Below are 20,088 nucleotides of genomic sequence, written 5' to 3'. Positions count from 1 at the left end.
ACAGAAATCATAACTTGTTTCATTACTTTGGCTATTGCCCCTGCCTTCTGGATTATTTTATAGCAACTCATTGTCTGTAAAAAGCCCAAACAACCCATTTGTGTATTATCATGAATGATAAAATAAAAGGGCACATAGCACTTGATAGTTATAGGATGAATCAGGAGTGCCTAGTTTTGTCGTATGCTATGTCTAATAAGCAAATTCTTTAAGGATTAGGTCAATCTGGATAAACAATAAGACCTTGGAGAAATTTCCAATAAAATGAACAAGATGCCAAGGCTCAAATATAAGTCTACAAATGCACAGATTTGTAGACTTGTAACTACTTAATGATAGAATTTTTTAAAATCAAATGTTATTGTGGTCTTAGACCAGAATTTAACTATTACATTTATTAGTGCAGTCTGTAAATATTATGATCGTGTTAATTAAATTCGAACCAACATTAATAGAATTCATGCGAATACAAATTAGAGTTAACTGTTATCTGTTTGTTTGTTTGTTTGTTTGTTTGTTTGTTTGTTTTGTTAGATTTATAAACCGCTAACTCCAAAATGGACTCTGTTATATGTTATCCGTTATAACCCAGAACAGCCAACTTACTAGAGCCCTCCCTATTGCTAGAATACACAATTTTGCACTTCAGTTTGTAATCTCAGAATTTCTATCTGTTAATATTGTAATCCTCAAGATAGGACCTCAATTGAGCACAAATTTCTCAGGCTAAATGAGAGAACTGTTAAGTGAGTTTGCCCCCATTTTATGTTAAATGAATCACTGCAGTTGTTAAGTTAGTACCTCGTTATTAAGTGAATCTGGCTTCTTGTCTGAAGGTTGAAAAAGGTGATGACATGACCCCAGGATATGGCAACTGTCACAAATACGAGTCAGCTGCATTTGAATTTTGATCATGTGAACATAGGGATGCTGCAATGGTCATAAGTTTGAAAAACAATCATAGTCTCCTTTTTCAGTGCCATTGTACATTTTAATGGGCACTAAACAAACTGTTGTAAGTCGAGGACTATCTGTAAATATTTTGACCAAGTACATATCCAATGACAATGTCTGGTTCTGTTGAAATTAGTCAGCCAAACTAATTTCAATGCCTTCTAGTTAATATTTTTACAAATATTTTGTTGTTATCTTTAATTTTAACTATTTCTTTCAAAGAGTTTTGGAATGTGTAAACTCTGATGGGTTTGGTTAGTTAGCTATAGAAGTTCTTTTTTGTAATGTTTTGCATCATTGGAATTCCCCCATCATTTCATAGGCTTTGCATTACCAGATACTACAGGGAAATGTCTAAAATAGACCTTACTGGGTTTTCCTGAAAATAATACATTTATTATGTACAATACTATGTAATTGTCATATTTATTAAATAAACTATTATATTTAGAAAATTTTTAGCCATCGTTGGGGGCTAAAAATCTAACCCAGGAAGCTTGCATGAAAGAATTATCTTCATAATTGTTTAGACTAGTAAGAGCTTTGTTTAGTAGAACTAGTAAGCATTAATTGCAATGCATTGCACCTTCAAAGTCCCTTTGGTTCAAAGGAGCTTAGTTCTATTTAAGTGCAATCTGCTATTTTCTTAATACAAGAAACTACAAACTTTATTTAATATTTCATTATTAAAATTGAGGTTTTACAATTCAAATAAAAAACTTGTCATTTTATTCACTGCAAGAGCTAAATATTTCACAGGGCATACTTTCAGTAATATTCAGATTTCTAATTTTGCTATATTTTTTTGACATCTAGAATTAAGTTCCTATCTCTAAAATAACAGATAATTTTAATTACTCCACATTTTACCTTACATCAAATATTAAGTGCACAGCAAAATAAAACATTGGTCATTATTTATCACATTGTTTCATATAGTAGAGTATGTCTATGTGTACTCAGAAGCTATTCCATGTTGCTAAAAATAAAACTTTCACTAAAAATATTATACCAGCAAAATAAAAGCCAGATTGAAAATCTCAAGTGACTATTTAATTGTGTGGGAATGCTGAGATATTTGGTGAATTCCCATTAGTAAGCAGAATTGTTAGCCTGCTTGACATTTGTTTCCCAAAATCTTTGTGGTTGCTTGTTAATTTTCAAATGTTTTAAATCCACTGCTCAAAAAAATAAAGGGAATACTTAAACAACACAATATAACTTCAAGTAAATCAAACTTATGTGAAATCAAACTGTCCACTTAGGAAGCAACACTGATTGACAATCAATTGCACATGCTGTTGTGCACATTCAACTATGCATGTAATGCAACACATTATTTGCTTTTACATTGATTCCTATGGGAAAAATTGCTTCTACTTAAGAACATTTCTACTTAAGAACCTGGTCACGGAAAGAATTAAGTTTAGTAGAGGTACCACTGTAGTTTGAAAAGCCATCTACCTTGTTCTTTTAATTTTTGGTATCTATATTTTTCATTTGGAGTGTTTTCATAAGTTGCTTTAAGTGCAATTTTAGGCAAAGCTGGGATATAAATAATAATTTATATTTATTCCCTTCTTTATTTATACAATGCCATTTCTTATTAACACCACTATTTCAAAGTTAATGATGATTTATACTCATTGTTCACTATATTTCTAGCACATAATGTCCTCTGACTATGGATAAATAATTATAGATATAATTCTCAGCAGAATTGTAGAATTTAGAATTTCCATTGGGCTCCAGGTACGGAATCCTACTGTAAAAACCTTCCCACTGTAAACAGTTTTTGCTAGATATTTATATTGACCAAAAAATGGTATTTAGACTCATGTCAGGCACACATCTCTAATTGTTTTGGGTTATAAATCAGCAATTATAAATATTAGATACTTAATTGTGTTTTTAAAATATATTTTAACAGGATACTTCTAGGACAATTGGAAACAGATACAAAAGGTAAGGAATTGTTCAGTAGATTTTTAATCAGTGAAGTAGAATTGTAATTATTGAAAGCAAACATTCAAATTTGGTACTAAAGCTCTTTGTTTAATAATATTTATTTATTTTATTTTTATTTGTTTGTTTTGTCAAGTACGTATTGGTGGTATACAAAGATGTAACAATGTTTATGTACATGATACTGGTAAGAGAGAAACATTAGGACAGGGAACAGAAGTCACGCTGGTGCACTTATGCATGCCCCTTACTGACCTCTTAGGAATTGGGAGAGGTCAAGAGTGGATAGTCCAAGGGTAAAGTTTTGGGGGTTAGATGATGATACTACAGAGTCAGGTAGTGAGTTCCATGCATCAGTTACTCGGTTACTAAAGTCGTATTTCCTGTAGTCGAGTTTGGAACGGTTTACTTTAAGTTTGTACTTTAAGTTTGTGTGCTTGTGTGTTGTTATGGTTGAAACTGAAGTAGTCATGGACAGGAAGGAGGTTGTAGCAGTTGATTTTATGGGCTATGCTTAAGTCATGTTTAAGTTGACGTAGTTCTAAGCTTTCTAAAACTAGAATTGTAAGTCTAGCTGTGTAGGGTATACTGTTGCGAATGGAGGAGTGGAGGACTCTTCTAGTAAAGTATCTCTAGACATTTTCTAGAGTGTTTATGTCTGAAATGCAGTGTGGGTTCCAGACAGATGAGCTGTATTCGAGGATTGGTATGGCAAAAGTTTTGTATGCTCTAGGTCAGTGTTTCCCAACCTTTTTTGAGCCGCGGCACATTATTCATATTTTCAAAATCCTGGGGAACATTGAGCGGGGGGAGGGGCTAAAGAAAAGTTTGGACAAAAAAACCCTCTCCCTCCCTTTCGCTCTATTTCTCCCTCTTTCTCTCTTTTCCTTCCTTCCCTTCTTTCTCTCTCTCCATCCCTCTTTCTTTCTTCCTCTCTTTTTTGCTCTCTTTCTCTCTCCCTCCTTCCCTTCCTCTATGTCTTTCTCTCTCCCTTGCTCTCTCTCTCTCTGTCTCTCTTGCTATCTCTTTCTTGCTTTTTTCTCTCTTTCTTGCTCTCTCTCTCTTTCACTGTCTCTTGCTATATGTCTCTTTCTTTCTCTTTGCCTCTCTTGCTATCTCTCTTTCTTTCTCTCTCTTTCTCTCTTTCTCTCTCTCTCTCTCTCTTGCTATGTCTCTTTCTTTCTCTTTCTCTCTCTCTCTGCCTCTCTTGCTAAGTCTCTCTTTCTCTCTTGCTATGTCTCTCTTTCTTTTTCTCTCTCTCTGCCTCTCTTGCTGTCTCTCTTTCTCTCTTTCTCTATCTGTCTTTCTCTGCCTCTCTTGCTGTCTCTCTTTCTCGCTCCGTCTCTCTTTCTCTGCCTCTCTTGCTATGTCTCTCTTTCTCTCTCTCTCTCTGCCTCTCTTATATGTCTCTCTTTCTCTCTCTCTCTCTCTCTCTCAGCTGACTGCAAGTGGGAGCCCTGACGGCAGCAGCTGGACGTGCTGCTGGACGCCGTATATGCCAGGCCCGCAGCACCAGCATGTACGGCGTCCAGCAGCACGTCCAACCACCACCATCAGGGCTCCCGCTTGCAGTCAGCTGAGAGAGAGAGAGAGAGAGAGCTCCCTCTTGCCGCCGCCTGGAGCTCCCTCTCGCCGCCGCCATCTCCCCGCGACTGCCTGAGGCTGCTGCAGCCACCACCACCCCCCTGCTCCCACCGCCAGTGCCCTCCTGCCGGGCCCCAAAGGACACTTGCCGCCGACGCCAGGGAAGCTCCAGCTGGGCGGGGCGCTGCCGGTGCCTCCGACCTGGGGCTCCCACTCGCAGCTGTCCCCCGGCTCCTGCCTGAAGCCATGGTTTCTGGCGCTCTCCTGCTGGGCCCCAAAGAAGGAAGGCGGGAAAAAGGCACGAAGAATGAAGCTCTCCTTCTTCCTGCCTTCCTTTTTTGGGGCCCAGCAGGAGAGCGCCGAAAACCGCGGCATTGAGCAGGAGCCGGGGGACAGCTGCGAGCGGGAGCTCCAGGTCAGCACCGGCAGCGCCCCGCCCAGCTGGAGCTTCCCTAGAAGCTTCGCGGCACACCGGTTGGGAAACGCTGCCCTACGTAATAGTGTGAGATTACTGGAGCAGAAGCTATGTAGGATTAGGTTAACAACTCTTTAAGCCTTTTCCTGATGTTGTTGCAGTGGGCTTTGGCATTTAGGTCATTTGATATGACTATTCCAAGGTCTTTTACGGAGTGAGGGTTGTCTGCAAAGTCTTGTTTGTTTAGCTTGTATTTAGTGTTCTGATTCTTTTTGTCAATGTGTAGGACAGAGCATTTCTTGGTTGCGATTTGGAGTTGCCAGATGTCTGGCCATTCAGATACAAAGTCAAGGCCTTTTTGGAGAGTAGCAGTGTTATCGAGATGTTGAAAAGTTTTACATCGTCACCAAAGAGAACTCAGATGCTTGTAATGTCAACGTAGAGGTCATTTATATAGGGTATGAAGAATATTGGTTCAAGAACTCTGCTTTGGGGTAAGCCGCTGTTAACCAGAACAGGATTAGATATGGCGCTCTCTATTTTGACGTTGTCTGATTGATAGGAATGCAACTATCCAGTTATGGAGGGATCCTAAGATTTGAGTTTTAGAAATAGTTTGTTGTAACCACTGAGTCAAAGGCTTTACAGAAGTCAACGTAAATTGCATCTATTGATTTGCCCTGATTGAGATGTCTAGTCCATATGTTTTTGCAGTGAAGGAGTTGCAGGTTACAAGATAATTTTTTTCTGAAACCAAATTGTTTGTTGGAGAGTACGTTGTTAGTTTCTAGATGGAGGGTAATTGATTGGTTAATGATTGATTTCATGACTTTACATGTGACACAGCATAGAGAGATTGGTCTGTAGTTTTCAACTAGATTGGGATCTCCTTTTTTGAAGATAGGGATGACCATTGCTTGCAACCATAGCTTTGGTAGTGAGGTGGTGCTGAATGATTTTTTTAAAAGATTATGCTTAGTGGTTCAACTATGGCTGTTGAGACCTTTTTTAGGAAGAGCTTTTATATATGAACTTTGTAAAACCTAGAATTGCAAGTTATGACTGTTTCTTAACTAGTTTTGTATACCTCATAGTGAGAACCAAAATAGACTTAATGAAAGCTATAGTTGACTGAGCTATAGCTTTTAGGACTGGAGGGAAGAAGTTGGAAACAAATTTTAACATTAAAAAATTAATTGAAAAAAATGAGAGACTAAATGCCCTTTTCAAGAAAACAATTCATGTTATGTAGGAAATTAGATGCAAATACCTAAGAACCAACATATTATACAACATTTCCTATTTATTTATTGATTTGATTTGATTTGATTTGATTTCTATGCCGCTCTATTCCTATATAGGTGTTTTCCTGTTGTATCCACTTTGGGACACATTGGATCATCTTTCTAATATGTTTGCTGCTGCTTTTAAGTGCTACTAAATTGTACCAATCTTAATCTATTGTTCCCTAGTTAGTGATACTCATTTCTATCTTAACACCCAAGAGTCCCTCTATCAAAATTATAATCCCATCAACATAGGAACAAAAAGGTTTGCTGTTACTGATACACACTATTTTTTTCAATTATTCAGTAATTATATTTAGTAATTTTAAGGATCTAAACATTCCCATAACTTTTTGTTATAAAGTAATTAATAATTGTGAGTAAAACAGTGTTGCTTCTATGAAAGTAGATTCTTGATTACAATCTCAAAAAGATATCCAAGAGAGCAAATTAGCACAATATGTTACTTTTTTTTTGTTTCAAACATAAAGATAAGTGATGGCAATACAGCCTGACCCGTTTATCTTCCTTGTCTACTATTTTTAGAAACCTAATGGCCAAGAAACTATGTCACTGAATATAACCAATCTAAGAAACAGATTTAGAAGGGCAAAAGAAAAATTTAGAAAAATAAGAAAACTTATTATACAATGATACTATTACCTTCTTAAGAGGAGTTTATAATATCTTCAAGAAGCATAAGTTACAAATACTGTATATGGTTTTATTACATTAGCATGACAGATGATGAGTCTTCCTTTTGTTTTATTCCACTTTCATTAAGTATTCTCAAAAAATTCAACATTCACCTTTTAGCTCTAGAAAGATGACCATCCTATGTCATACTGTGAAGTGGATTATCTCATTGCCTATCAATAGAAATTTTAATGAACCTCAGTTGTAAATTTTGCATGGATCAACTGCACAGCACTGTAAAAGTGGATTATCTGAGCTATTTTCTGTCAGGGTTAAGGCCTGATTTTATGAAATTGCACTGGTGACTGTATTGAATGACCTGCATCATGACCTGGATGGGGAAAGTGTGACCTTCTCAATATTAGTAGTGGCTTTTGATATACAATTACCTATGGTATCCTTTTTATGTAGTACTGTAATTTTATTAAATAATCTAATTACAACAGTGAAAACTATTACAGGTAGAAAAAAAACTAAAATAAATAAAAAGAATAGAAGGTATACAAAAAAGGAAGAAAAAAGAAAAGAATGTAAAATATTATAAAGAAGGGATTTTAGTAATTTATCATTTTCTCTTAATATACAGTTCTTATATCTCTTATCTATAAACAAATATCTATAAACAAACAAATCTATAAACAAAGAATTATCATTTTAATTCTGATGTCAGGAAAAGTCCAAAGTTAATTTTAACTTTGATCAAGTAAACCAACTTTACATTTGTTTTATTTCTAACAATCTTAATATATTGTTCCTTTCAATAATAATAATAATAATAATAATAATAATAATAATAATAATAATAATAATTCGTGCTACATCACGCAGTCTTAGGTGCTTGGGAAGCGCCCAACTGTTGATGAAATACGAAATCCAGCATAGTGATCTTGTTTGCTGTGTTGTATTGATAATAATAATAATACTAATACTAATAATACTAATACTACTACTAATAATAATACTACTACTAATAATAATAATATATTAGACTTGTATGCCGCCCCTCCCTGAATTATAATATAATATAACAAATATGAAATTATAATATAATATAATATAATATAATTTCTTTTCATTTTTTTTCTTTTGTCCCTTTTCACAAATTCTTTCAAAGTTTTATGAAGCCTTTTTTCTAAATGTAATATAGGGTAAATGACCCAGGTCATTGTCTCTTGTTGTGTCTATACCCTTTTTATTTATTTGTTCAAAAAATGTCCTAAATGATAAAATACTTTGCTTCATTCTATAATTGTAAGTTCATTTTGAGTGTTCTTCTCCTTTACTTGTGATCTCTAGTTCCCTCTAGTGCTCAATTTTTACAATCTTACCCTGTAGTAATTTTTTAAAATTCAAAACAAAAGCATTTTCCCATGGGAAGGGTTCTTTATAATCCATTCCAAAATCTCATTTGAAATTTATCTGGAAGCTTAGTCCATTTATAAACTTCTAAAAGCAAAGTTTTAATAATCCTTTTGTAATTTATTCAAATAAATAAATAACTTTTAGTTAAAAGGTTTTTGTTTTTTTTGCTAAGGATTGAAGGGATGCTTATTTAGTGCTGTCAGGTCTCTCAATACAGTATACAAATTTCTAACAGTTGAAAAGCAACTAATAAGCAATTTCTAAAAAGTACTTAGAAATGGAATTACGTAAACCTAGCATTCTTTCAGAGGAATTTAATTTAATTTATTAGATTTGTGTGCCCCCGTCTCCGGAGACTCGGAGTTGTTTATGATTTCAGCAAGGTGGTTATTCCCTCATATCCCAGAGCTCTAAATCTTTCAGAGACTACTGTCTTGCAGTCTTGTCACAAAAACATTGGTGGGTGATCCCATGTCCTCTCCTTGCCTAGAGAGGAATAACAGAAGAGTTAGTTTACTTCATGCTGCCACAGTTACCAATTCTGCTTTTCAAAGGCTCATGTATATTTGATTTTTTTAAATAACCCTATAAATAGGGAAGTCTTGCATATTCTTATGTATTTTGAATATGCTTTCATTTTCCTGAACAGATAAAAAACTTACTCAAATAGATGTTATTTTTATAATTTGCTAATTATGAACCCACATAAAATATAAGAATCCTGTACTTAAATCACGGTGAATACCCACTTACAAAACATTAATTTTGCTAAGGTGATTCAGGTGCTTATTGCCCCTTTAACTTTTATGCAAAATGCAAATCAATAGAAGTGAGTCTATTGCAAAAATGTGATTGCTTGTGAGGTGAACTGCAAAAGACACTTTTTACAGGAAAACTTTAGTCATGTGAAATGCATAGAACAACTGAATATGTCTTTTACAAAGTATGCATTCGGTAACTTTCAAAAGTTGAATTACAAACATTTTGTTTAGTGTTGCAACAGACACTTCCTGTTTGTAGATAATAAAGTCCAGAACAAGGAATGCCAAATATGGTAATAGTATTAAGCTGCAAAATTCCTTACAGTTCTGTCATCATGCTTTAAAAACAGCCTTCCCCAGACATTCATCTTTATACATATATTGACTTCAGATTCCTTTATTTCTAGCCAAGGTGGTATTATTGGCTGAGGGAAGTAAAAGCTGTCTATCTTAAAGAGTTCCAAATTGCATAAAGCTATTTTGAAAGAATCTTGTTTATACTGGAACTCATGGCTTGCTACATCTACAAAACAATTCACTGTACTACTTCAGACATAGGGTTTAGTTGATTTTTTTTCATTATAAAATAGACTGTGGAATAAGTTATGACAATCCTTCATCATAATCCTTGGAAGAATCCTGGAAACAATGTTCAGCTATCTGGGAACTCTTGGGTAAAAATCTCAAAAAGAAAAAAAACCCACCCCCAAAACAAAAACTCCACATTCAGGTAGAATTTGTAACCAAAACTATCCATGTTTTGTGATAGTTCTAACGAAAGAGATAATGTTGCTAGTGTAAAAATTGCACTACTTGGTAGCATTAGCATAGTGTAAAAAAACAACAACCAGATCCCCCCCTCCCTACCTGGTGGTCACAATCTCTGGCACATATGATGAGGACAGCAACATATGGCAACAGAAGCAAACTGCATGTAAATGCAGTAGCTAGCTTAAGTATGCTATCATTTGTACTGTGTAATTATTGCTATCATATTTGAGCTGTAAAAATCAGAATTTTTGCAGCCCAACTATGAGAACTCTATCCCTTTTAGAGCTGGGAACATGGGAAACAGGAGCCAATAAACCTGAATCCAATCACTGGATAAATATTTCTAGAACTGACTATACAGTATTGACAAACAACTTTAAACTGTCTTGGGAAGTAGCTATCAAAAAAAAAAAAAGCTGAGCCACTGTGGCTTTTCTCATGAGGCTGTTTTGATTTTTAGAGCTAGATCAAGGTAGATCAATATTAAGGCAAAGAATTTCATACATTGAAGTCCAAACAGTAATTGTTGCTTACTCTCTCAATATACAGTACTTGAAAATAATTATATTTTAATTCCATACCAGCTTCATATTTATATTAAACAACAGTTTCAAAATTTAAGATATTTTAATATATAATTTAGTGTGATGCTTTCCCGTTTTGGAAAGGAAATATAGGATAACCTCTTATGAATCTCAACACTATCCTCTGACACTGATGTTAAAGAAACCATAGCCCATGATTTTTTGAACTGCCAGTTCTACAGGGAATTCAGCAGATTACTCCTATTTCATCTTCATTTCCTTGGTACTCCAATAGTTTTTTTTTTGCAGTATTTGTTAAATAACCAGGATAAATCTGTTTCTCTAAAGAATAAAGTTTTGTTATGCTATATTTAAACTTCGCTCACAAATGGTTGTCATTGATATTAGGGGCTAACTTTGCTTTGTTGGTTTTACTGAATGTATTTTTATTAGTCATTGACCAAAATAATTTTTTTGCCTGTTTGATTTGTGAACATGTTATTAACAGCGCTGTGTGTATGCATTTATCAAGTTTTTAGGATTCTAATTTAACACAGGGAGATTTTAATATGTTTTATCTCTGTTTCAGAATGTAAAAAGTATGATTTTTCATCAGAAAAATGATTACTTACTGACATGCTAATCCTTATTTTTATTTCCTTCTGTAGTTATTTATTCTGTCCCTCACAGTACACACTCCCTGTGGTTTTTTGGGGGGTGGAGAGAAATGTAGAGTTGGTAACCACATCATAAAGACCCTAAAACTTAGTGTGTTTTTAAAATTCAGACTATTCCAAGGAGTTGTGTATTGAATTTGAAGTCAATATTCAGACTGCTGCTTAGCAGCCTACTTGTACTCTATAACCTGGTTTAAATTAATGCAAACAAAAATAAAAGAATCAGGTGTACCATGCATCAAATGTAACGTATCTATTCTAAATATAACAACAGGGATGTAAGCAATTTTCTATATAAATTGTTAAAAATTTGGAAGACTGATATATTTTATAGCCTGCTTCTCTGTAAAAAGATACAATGTGGAATTGCTTTATGGGTATAATTTAGCACTGTTATTCCAAAGGTTTGTTGCAAATAACTTAACACCAGCTGCTATTTATTTGCCATCAGTATTTTAGTATTGATATTGCCACAACTGAAATGGGAAACATGGACATAATTTTGATTTCTATTATGCATCAAATATGTTAAATTGTAAGTTGTACTTTTTCACAGCACAACACCAGATGATGAAGTTTCTAATAGATGTTCACGTACAGACAGGACAGGCTATAGCAGATTCAACAGGGATGCAAACTCTTCTGGAAACTTTGTATCAACTAATTCTTTGGAAAAGAAGATTGAGGATCTTGAAAAGGTAAACATTATAAATCTAAAAGCTGCAATCTAATGTCTGTTGTTTTGACTGTTTTTAAATGAAGTAATATGTTTTTTTTAAAGGATCTAGCAAAGGAGAGACAAGAAAACCTGAGGCTTATGAGGATAGCCCAAGACAAAGAAGAGTTAATTGGGAAATTAAAGGAGGAAATTGATTTATTAAACAGGGTAAGTGCTTTTTCAACCTAACTGTGTTTCCTAGAATTTTTGTATGAGCCATGCATTCCCTTGCCCTCCCCCCCCCCCCAATTTTTTTTGATTTACTGTTATCCCTGTTGAGTTTGCATAATCCGGCACATTGTTGCTAATTTATTTGTTCACTCTTTTATTCACCCTTTCTTTCAAAGAATCCAAGAGAGAAGTACAGTTTCCTCTCTTCAGTGTTTAATTAACTCTAGTTTTGCAAGCCAACACTCCATTGCCAAATTTAGAGATCTTGCCTAACTTAAAGTAGTTTGAGCATGCTTTCAGTAAAACTGAGCTTGGACTGTGTTTGTACCACAGGTTAAAATACAACAAAGGCACAATCTTAACAAGACAGCCTGCATGTGGCAGAAGGACAATTAAGACTGGTGCCCTGATCTATTCCTTTTCTATTTTTCTAAAAAGCATTATGGGAAGGCTTCCATTAACCAAAGGCATGATGTGTGTCAGATATCAATATTTATGAACTCATGTGGCATTGACCATAGCATATGAAAGATAGCAACTTGGTTTGCAATGAGGATAAATGATGAAAAGTATGAATTAGGGATTAAAAGGAAAATACAAAATATATATGTGTTGTTTAATGTGAAGATAAGAAATAGGAAAGTATGTAATAGTTTTGAGATCCTATATAGTTACGTTGATGAATATACATAAGGGATGATTGTGCAAGGTTCATTATGGTTTGGAATAGACTTTTGTGGGTACAGGTCAGTGATGGGTTACTACTTGTATGGCCCGGATCTATGAACCGGTAGCAGTAGTGGCTAGAGGCTCCGCCTACCCAACCCAGATGTTTCTGCGCATGTGCCAATGCATTGTGCACGAGAGAAACAGTAACAACAGGATTTGCAACCTGTTACTGGTACAGGTGAAAGTAGGAATGGTAGGAGAGTAATAATTGAAAGCATCAGAGTGAACAGAAGATAATTGAGAGCAGTGTAGAATGATAAAGATAAAAGTACAGCAAGTTCATCAAAGCAATATATGAAATTGTTCACAGTGGTGGAGGAAATGTGAATGTTTGCAACAATAGAAAACTATGGTGAAACATATTGAATCAGTGTTCTTGGTTTAAAGTAGCTGTGGATGCAGTTCCTTTTTTATATGTCTTTTTTTCCTTTTTGTCCTTTAATTTTTGGTTTTTGGATAAGGTTTCCTATGATCAGAAAGAGTAATGTTAGGAGTATGAATATATGTATGTAAATGGATAAACTATTACTGATTTAATGTTAGACATTTGAAACATGTTAAAATGTTAAATAAAAATGGACAATTCTAGATGGATTCTAAGAACAACTCTTGAGAAATGCAGCAAGAGCTCTTTAATTATAATAGAGTACTGTTCTAGGTGCCCACTGTTTTCTTATTTGAACTTTATTGTGTTACATTGCATTGCTTCTTAAATGCAGTTTGTAATTTAGGAAAGGGATTTCAGTTCATTGGGAAACAAATCCTGCTCACAAGGCAATTAATTTAGGTATTTTTTAAAAATTGTTTGACTATTTAAATTTCAGCCAGTGGTTGTGGTTGGACCTAGTCCAAGTAACTCATACTTTAGTCATTTGGAACGTTAGTTGTGCTAGATAAACACTCCAGAATATATTTATATAAAATCTTGAGTAATTTTTTAATGTTTCTCTCTCTGCTTTAAAACAATTGTTTTGATATAGATTTGTGACACCCACTTGAAAAAGTAAAATTAAATTGTAGCTTTATTGATATTTGAAAATCCTAGATATGGTGCATCTTTTTTTCAGACATTAAATAAAAACAGAGGTGGACTTCAAAATTGTATCCTGACAATGCTACTTCATTTTTCAAATGAGAAATATCTATATTGCTTAAATAATAAAACAATATCCTGCTGACAGGTTCGATGTTGCTCAATAAAAAACAATGCTGTTGAACATAGATTTCTCAGATGAGTTCCCACAACCAATTTTGATAAGATTTTAGGCATCATCTTATCCTGATGCCTAAAATTTCTGGTGCAAAGAGCAAATACCAGAGATAACAATTTAAAAACAAAGGGGCAATAAATTAGGAAGTGAAATAGTTGCCATCTTATTCACAATTGCTAACAATGCACATGCATAAAATAAAGCAAGGCTAGTACAATGTGATATGTATGTGAGAATAGATTGGTGATAATATCCCCAACTTTAGATCATGTCACCACTACCTCAAGAGGACAAGAAAACAGATCTTATGTGTAAACCCTTCCAGTGAGTCAGACCATCTCTACCCTGGATCAGCTTCACAGTTGCCATGGTGACAAAAGATATCTTGAGCTGCCTTTGATCCCTAGCTGGGAGAAGGCAGAATCATATGTCACAAAACCATCATTGTCAATTTAGTTTTGGATATTTTGGATACCAATTTTCCTGTGCTGGTTAACAGCCACAATAAAGTTAAATAAAGTATATAAAGGATTCATATCAGAGTAAAATGTTTTGTTACACAATATAAATTATAAGTTTACTATGGTAAGTATCTTCCAACTAGTTTCTTAGCCATCTCAGTCTGTAGTTCACAATATATTGCTTTTATGGATTAAAATGTATATCATGTATTATAGAGTGAATTATTAACTATATGTTTAAAAATAACTTTTATTAATTAATAACAGTGTATCTTGTTTTATTCCCTCTCAAAGGATATAGATGATATAGAAGATGAAAACGAGCAATTAAAACAGGAAAATAAGACACTGTTAAAAGTTGTTGGACAGCTGACAAAGTAGAAGACAGAAGCTGCCAAATAGAAGATGGAAGCCTCAGTGAGGAAAGAAATAAGAAACTACTGATTTGAATGTTTAAGGGTCAAGATTAGGATATTTCCTTTGTGGCAATATGTTAAAACAACTGTCTTTGTATTTATTTTTAAGGAGCAGGGAGAAATGATGAATGTTTTACATAATGCTGTTACTTTTAACTCATTCCCTTGAATTTCCCAAAGTGATTCAAATGATGCTCATTGAGATGCATTAGGTTTTTCTATGTATATGACCCAGCTATACTTTTTAAAGAATTCCTGATTACAAAGGTCACAGTAAGTCTGTATGGAGATAACTTGTAGGGGCTTTTTCCTACTCTATGAATAGAAGAAATAGGAATAAAATTTGTTTACACAGGGTCAAAATAACTACTTTGGGAGATATTTTTTCTTTATTTGAACAGGTGTAAAATGCAAGTGCATTACTGATATAAAAAGTTTTACAGAGTATTACTCTGCAAAAATCTTGTATGATGTGATTTTATTTTATACTTTATCTGAAGTACTGACAGTAATAGATAGTATTTTCCTGTACAGATGCTGTTTGATAAAAATGTTTTATAAATCATAAATAAATCACCAATAATTATCACAATTAATAAGTAGTTTTTAGAAAAATGTGCATGCTGCATACTACCACACAGAGCTTCTGTTTCCACAGAAAGAATTCAAAGGATGCCATTAAAAAAATACTGTGAAATACTTTAAACATTGCAATCACGGTTTATTGGATTGAGAAAAGTCTGTCTAATTTTGTATATTAAGTTGCAGTTTTCTGATCTAAATACAATGGGAATCATTGCTTAACAATGGTTTAACAAATCATATAACCTTTTACATTGGTTGGGAAATATTACTGTTCTTGGCCAAACATCCATAGACCAAAACTGTTTATCTAAACCAGTGATTTTCAACCTTTTTTGAGCCGCGGCACATTTTTTACATTTACAAAAGCCTGGGGCACACCACCAACCAAAATGACACAAAATGACACTCTAACACAGTACATATTATACATATAGTTAATAATATAGTTTCTAAATGTATTTATACTCATTTAGTGTGAAACCTGGGCCTGTTTCAATGAACACAAAAGGGATATCCTGGCAGGAATGGTAGTTTGGGAACACATGTTTAATTTCCCCACGGCACACCTGACCATGTCTCAAGGCACACTAGTGTGCCGCGGCACACTCGTTGAAAAACACTGACCTAAACCATGCCTATACGAATGAACTTCATTCAAGATCCATGTATCATGTTAGCATCAAAATAAGAATAATGGATTCATTTTGTAACACTATGATCCACCAAGGTCTTATATGAATCATAGTGATTTTTGAATTGTGATAAAAGTTTTAATTGATACAGTTTACAAAAGAAATTTATGATTGTTTACCCCTCTAAAAGTATTATAGAAAACATCTAGAATAACACCAGTGCTTGTTAAAATAAAGTATGTTGCATGTTCCATTGTAGTCTATTGTCAGTTGTATGTATCACTGTTGCACAACAACTATATATTTCATATGAGCTAGAAAAATCCAAAATTACATTTTAGAGCATAATTTTTAGTAGGGAATCTTAAATATAGCATTTAAGCTTTCAAAATACTTCCACTGCTTTGTCAGGAAAATAGGAAATAGGAAAAAAAGCAGGGAAGGAAAAGTGGAAAAAATAATCAACTCCCCTGATGCAGAGCTTGGAAAAACTAAAAACCAATGAATTCTTTCTGATTGTTCAGATAGACTTAATCTGGGTCCCTGGATGTTTTTCTTTTGAGTAACACAGCTCCCTTTCCTTTTGCTTGAAAAAAAAAGTGCTTTCAATGACCTAGCCTTTTCTGTTTTGACATTAGCTACATAGCCTTGAAAAATATTTTGTCAACCAGACCTCAGAAGTAGTACGGAAATGCTTAAGCATTCATAGTTTTTCTCTTATTACCTAATGTTTATGTAGCAAAGGGGTATTAATGTTGCAAAAGCAAGCTCAACTGAACAAAGTTAATGTAATCAACTTTTTCCCCATGACAGTTTATTTGAGAATATGCATTAATTTGTCCATAACCCTTTTTTCTTTAATGACTGCAGTTGTAGATGCAGTATACCAGAAATGCTCTATTGGTAGATCACAATGCTAAGCAACTGGGTAATTACTCAAAATATATTATGTTTTGTATTGTAAAAGGCTTTATAGGTGATTTATTACCATAATTTGGAACTTAAATCTTTCACAGTCATTAAGTGAAATGCCACATGACTGCTTTGTCAATGATGCAATTCCAGTACCTGTCAATCCTGTTTGGAATCATTAAGTGATCTTGCTGATTATTAAGCAGATGGAGCAAAATCTTCCTGCCAGACCTCTTTTTGCTCTCAAATGCTCCTTCATGCTACTGAAAGATTCCAGCTCCCCTCCATTCATGAGAGAAAATCCTTTGTGGGGCTGTGGGAAGAAAGCTGAAATCTTCACAATTTCAGTTCCCTTTTTGCAACCTGCTGAAGGATTTACCCTTTCCTCCCGTTCTAGCCACATTAAGACATTATGCCTTTTTTTTTCATAAACTTTGATGATTTAATTAAGTTAACAAAGTTATCAAATGCATTTTTAATTTCTCATACACAATTTCTCCAATTTGAATCAATGGAAAGACTGTTACATGAGTTCTTTTGTCATACCATTCTGGGTTAGAGCAAGGTTGAATGAATGGTACTAATTTCTAATTCTGGTTGTCACAGAATCTCCTTGCTCACGTGACTGCAATCAAGGCATATTTCATCTGGCTTGCTATTATAGCATCACAGTGAATCACCAATCACATGTTTGTAATTTCCAATGGCAAACTTCCCACAATCAAAACCAACATGGAAGCTGGCAGGAAGTCAGAGATTCCAATAATGTGAAGTCCTTGCTTAAAGACCAATGTGGTCCTTGATTAGCAACACCATATGCTAGAATTACCATCACTAAGCACTACAGTCACATGCTATCATACTATGCAGCTGCATCATTTATGATAATTCTGGTCCTAATTGCCGTTGTAGCCTGAGAACTACCTGTAGGCCAAATTAAAATACTCATCAGGAAAATAACTAATAAAAGCATGAGACAGAATAAGTTCAAATCCCAAGGTAAAAAGTATTTTAAGTGTATTATTTTGAGATGTTGGTAGAATTATAAGGATATATGTCCCCAAATAAAATGTATGTATTGTTCAAAAAAAAATTCTAGCTTTCCTACAGACTGCAAAAAGTAATTATTCAGATAAAAAACTAGTTTAGAAGTTTCTGGGATGACCAAGGATTAAAATTAATGATTAAATTAGTTAAATAAACAACCTAATGGAATACCCAAGTCATTTTAGCAAGATGCTTATAGTAGCTTCCAGCTTAAACTGAGTGCAATCACCCCTTTCTAAACTATGTAGATTCATCATATAGTTATTCATGTTTGAAAAATGCAAGTGGCAAGTTAATAGGAAGGGAAACTAATCAATTTTTCATAAAAAGTTTGTATTAACTATAACATTATTTTAAGAGTCTCTTAAAATCTGGGAGGGTTATATGGAATTCAAATTAAAGGGATCTCTTGGATCTCCGTGCTAGAGAATTTTATTTAAGTAAATTTCAGCAACTCAGCGAGATATTACCATGAAGATCATCCCTAGGTGACATTACCTTCCAGTAAATTGCAATGTATAAACTAGACTCAAGCAAATTTGTACAATTGTTGTAGGTATCTTTGTTCTTAATGGCCAATTAGTCTTCTTGGATAAAGGTTTTTGAAAACAAAAATGCAAAAAAGTCCCAACAACCACCAAGTATTTTTAATAAAGTATTTTGCTATAGATTATTATCCATGTTCCTAAAGACATTTATATTATTACAGCATAAGAAAGTCATATGCTGCTGTTAAGTTTATTTTGTTACTGCAAAATACTAGAAAGCTCAAAATCATACCGTATTTTTCGGTGTATAAGATGCACCTTTTTACTTCCAAAAAGTGCCTCAAAAACTGGGTGCATCTTATACATAGAATGCTGCTTGGGGAGGGGAGTTGGGCAGCGGTCAGCAGAGGCAGCCCCCCCATGCTTCGGTGGCTGTCCCCAAGGCCACCCGGCGGCCCTTGGCTGCTTCCCTCCCTGTGGGAGACCAGTAGGCGTTGCCCAAGGAGCCCTCCCAGCAGGCGGAAAAGCAGCTCGGGCGAGCAGCTGTGGCAGGGGCTGGGCAGGGCCTGCCTCTCTCTCTGGCTGAGGCAGCTTCATTTGTAGCCCCCTTCGCCAACCGCCGCTGCCATCTGAGGCCATCCCGCTGCTGGCCACGCATACCAGCCCTGGTTGCAAAGAGGGATGGTGGAACTCCTTCTGTCCTTTGCTTTGGTGTCAGGGAGAAGACAAGCGGTGTCTGTGCTAGTTTCCAAGCCTCCTGCATGACTGATTCTCTGTCTGGGAGCCCCGTTTCACCTCCACGTCCATCGCACCCCCTGTTTCATCCTGCGCTCCAAAAGCGAACGGAGCCCCAAGTGCTGCCTTCAAGCTCCGTGCAAGGCAGCCAAAGGTGCTTCCAGCATTCTTTGGCCAGGCAAAAGATGCGGCAGTGGCGGCGGAGGACACCTGAGAACCTCTACCACCATGTATTTTGCCTGGCCGAAGATTGCCTCAACCAACAAGTGCTCTGTCCTACACATCTGCAAAAAGAATCAGAACTCCAAATGCAAACTGAATAAACAAATTATCACAGATAACCCCCACTCAGAGTACTAATAACAAAAGACCTAAGTGCCAAAGCCTACTGCAACAACATTGCCAAGAAGGCTTCAAGAGTTGTTAATCTATGTAGCTTCTGCTCTGGCATGCTCACACTACTTACCAGAGCTTACAAAACTTTCACCAGACCCATCCTAGAATACAGCTCATCTGTTTGGAACCCATACCGTATCTCGCACATTAACACCTTAGAAAATGTCCAAAGATAATTCACCAGAAGAGCCCTTCACTCCTCTATCCGAAGCAGAATACCCTACGAAACTAGACTTACAATCCTGGATCTGGAAAGCTTAGAACTGTGATGCCTTAAACATGATCTAAGTATTGCCCACAAGTTCATATGCTGCAACGCCCTGCCTGTCAATGACTATTTCAGCTTCAACCACAACAACACAAGAGCACACAACAGATTCAAACTTAATATTAACTGCTCCAAACTTGACTGTAAAAAATATGACTTTAGTAATTCAGTTGTCGAAGCATGGAACTCATTACCAGACTCCGTAGTATCATCCCCTAACCCCCAACATGTTACCCTTAGACTATCCATGGTTGACCTCTCCAGATTCCTAAGAGATCAGTAAGAGGCGTACATAAGTGCACTAGTGTGCCTTCTATCCCCTGT

The 20,088-nt window shown here is 35.2% G+C and overlaps 1 protein-coding gene across 1 annotated transcript in view; it reads left to right on the top strand.

Moving 5' to 3' along the window:
• The window catches only part of PAWR (pro-apoptotic WT1 regulator), a 40,808-nt gene extending 24,639 nt beyond the window's left edge, over positions 1-16,169 (top strand). The window contains exons 4-7 of the mRNA XM_070755762.1: positions 2,885-2,919; positions 11,552-11,693; positions 11,777-11,881; positions 14,580-16,169. Of these exons, the coding sequence (XP_070611863.1) occupies positions 2,885-2,919; positions 11,552-11,693; positions 11,777-11,881; positions 14,580-14,666 (369 nt within the window). The 3' untranslated portion in view covers positions 14,667-16,169. The remainder of the gene's footprint in view (positions 1-2,884; positions 2,920-11,551; positions 11,694-11,776; positions 11,882-14,579) is intronic.
• The last annotated feature ends 3,919 nt before the right edge of the window (positions 16,170-20,088 follow it).

The sequence above is a fragment of the Erythrolamprus reginae genome, chromosome 6 (genome assembly GCF_031021105.1).
Source record: "Erythrolamprus reginae isolate rEryReg1 chromosome 6, rEryReg1.hap1, whole genome shotgun sequence".
Lineage (NCBI taxonomy): Eukaryota > Metazoa > Chordata > Lepidosauria > Squamata > Dipsadidae > Erythrolamprus > Erythrolamprus reginae.
Note: the sequence above shows the minus strand (reverse complement) of the source record. Positions and strands in the feature narration are given on the sequence as shown.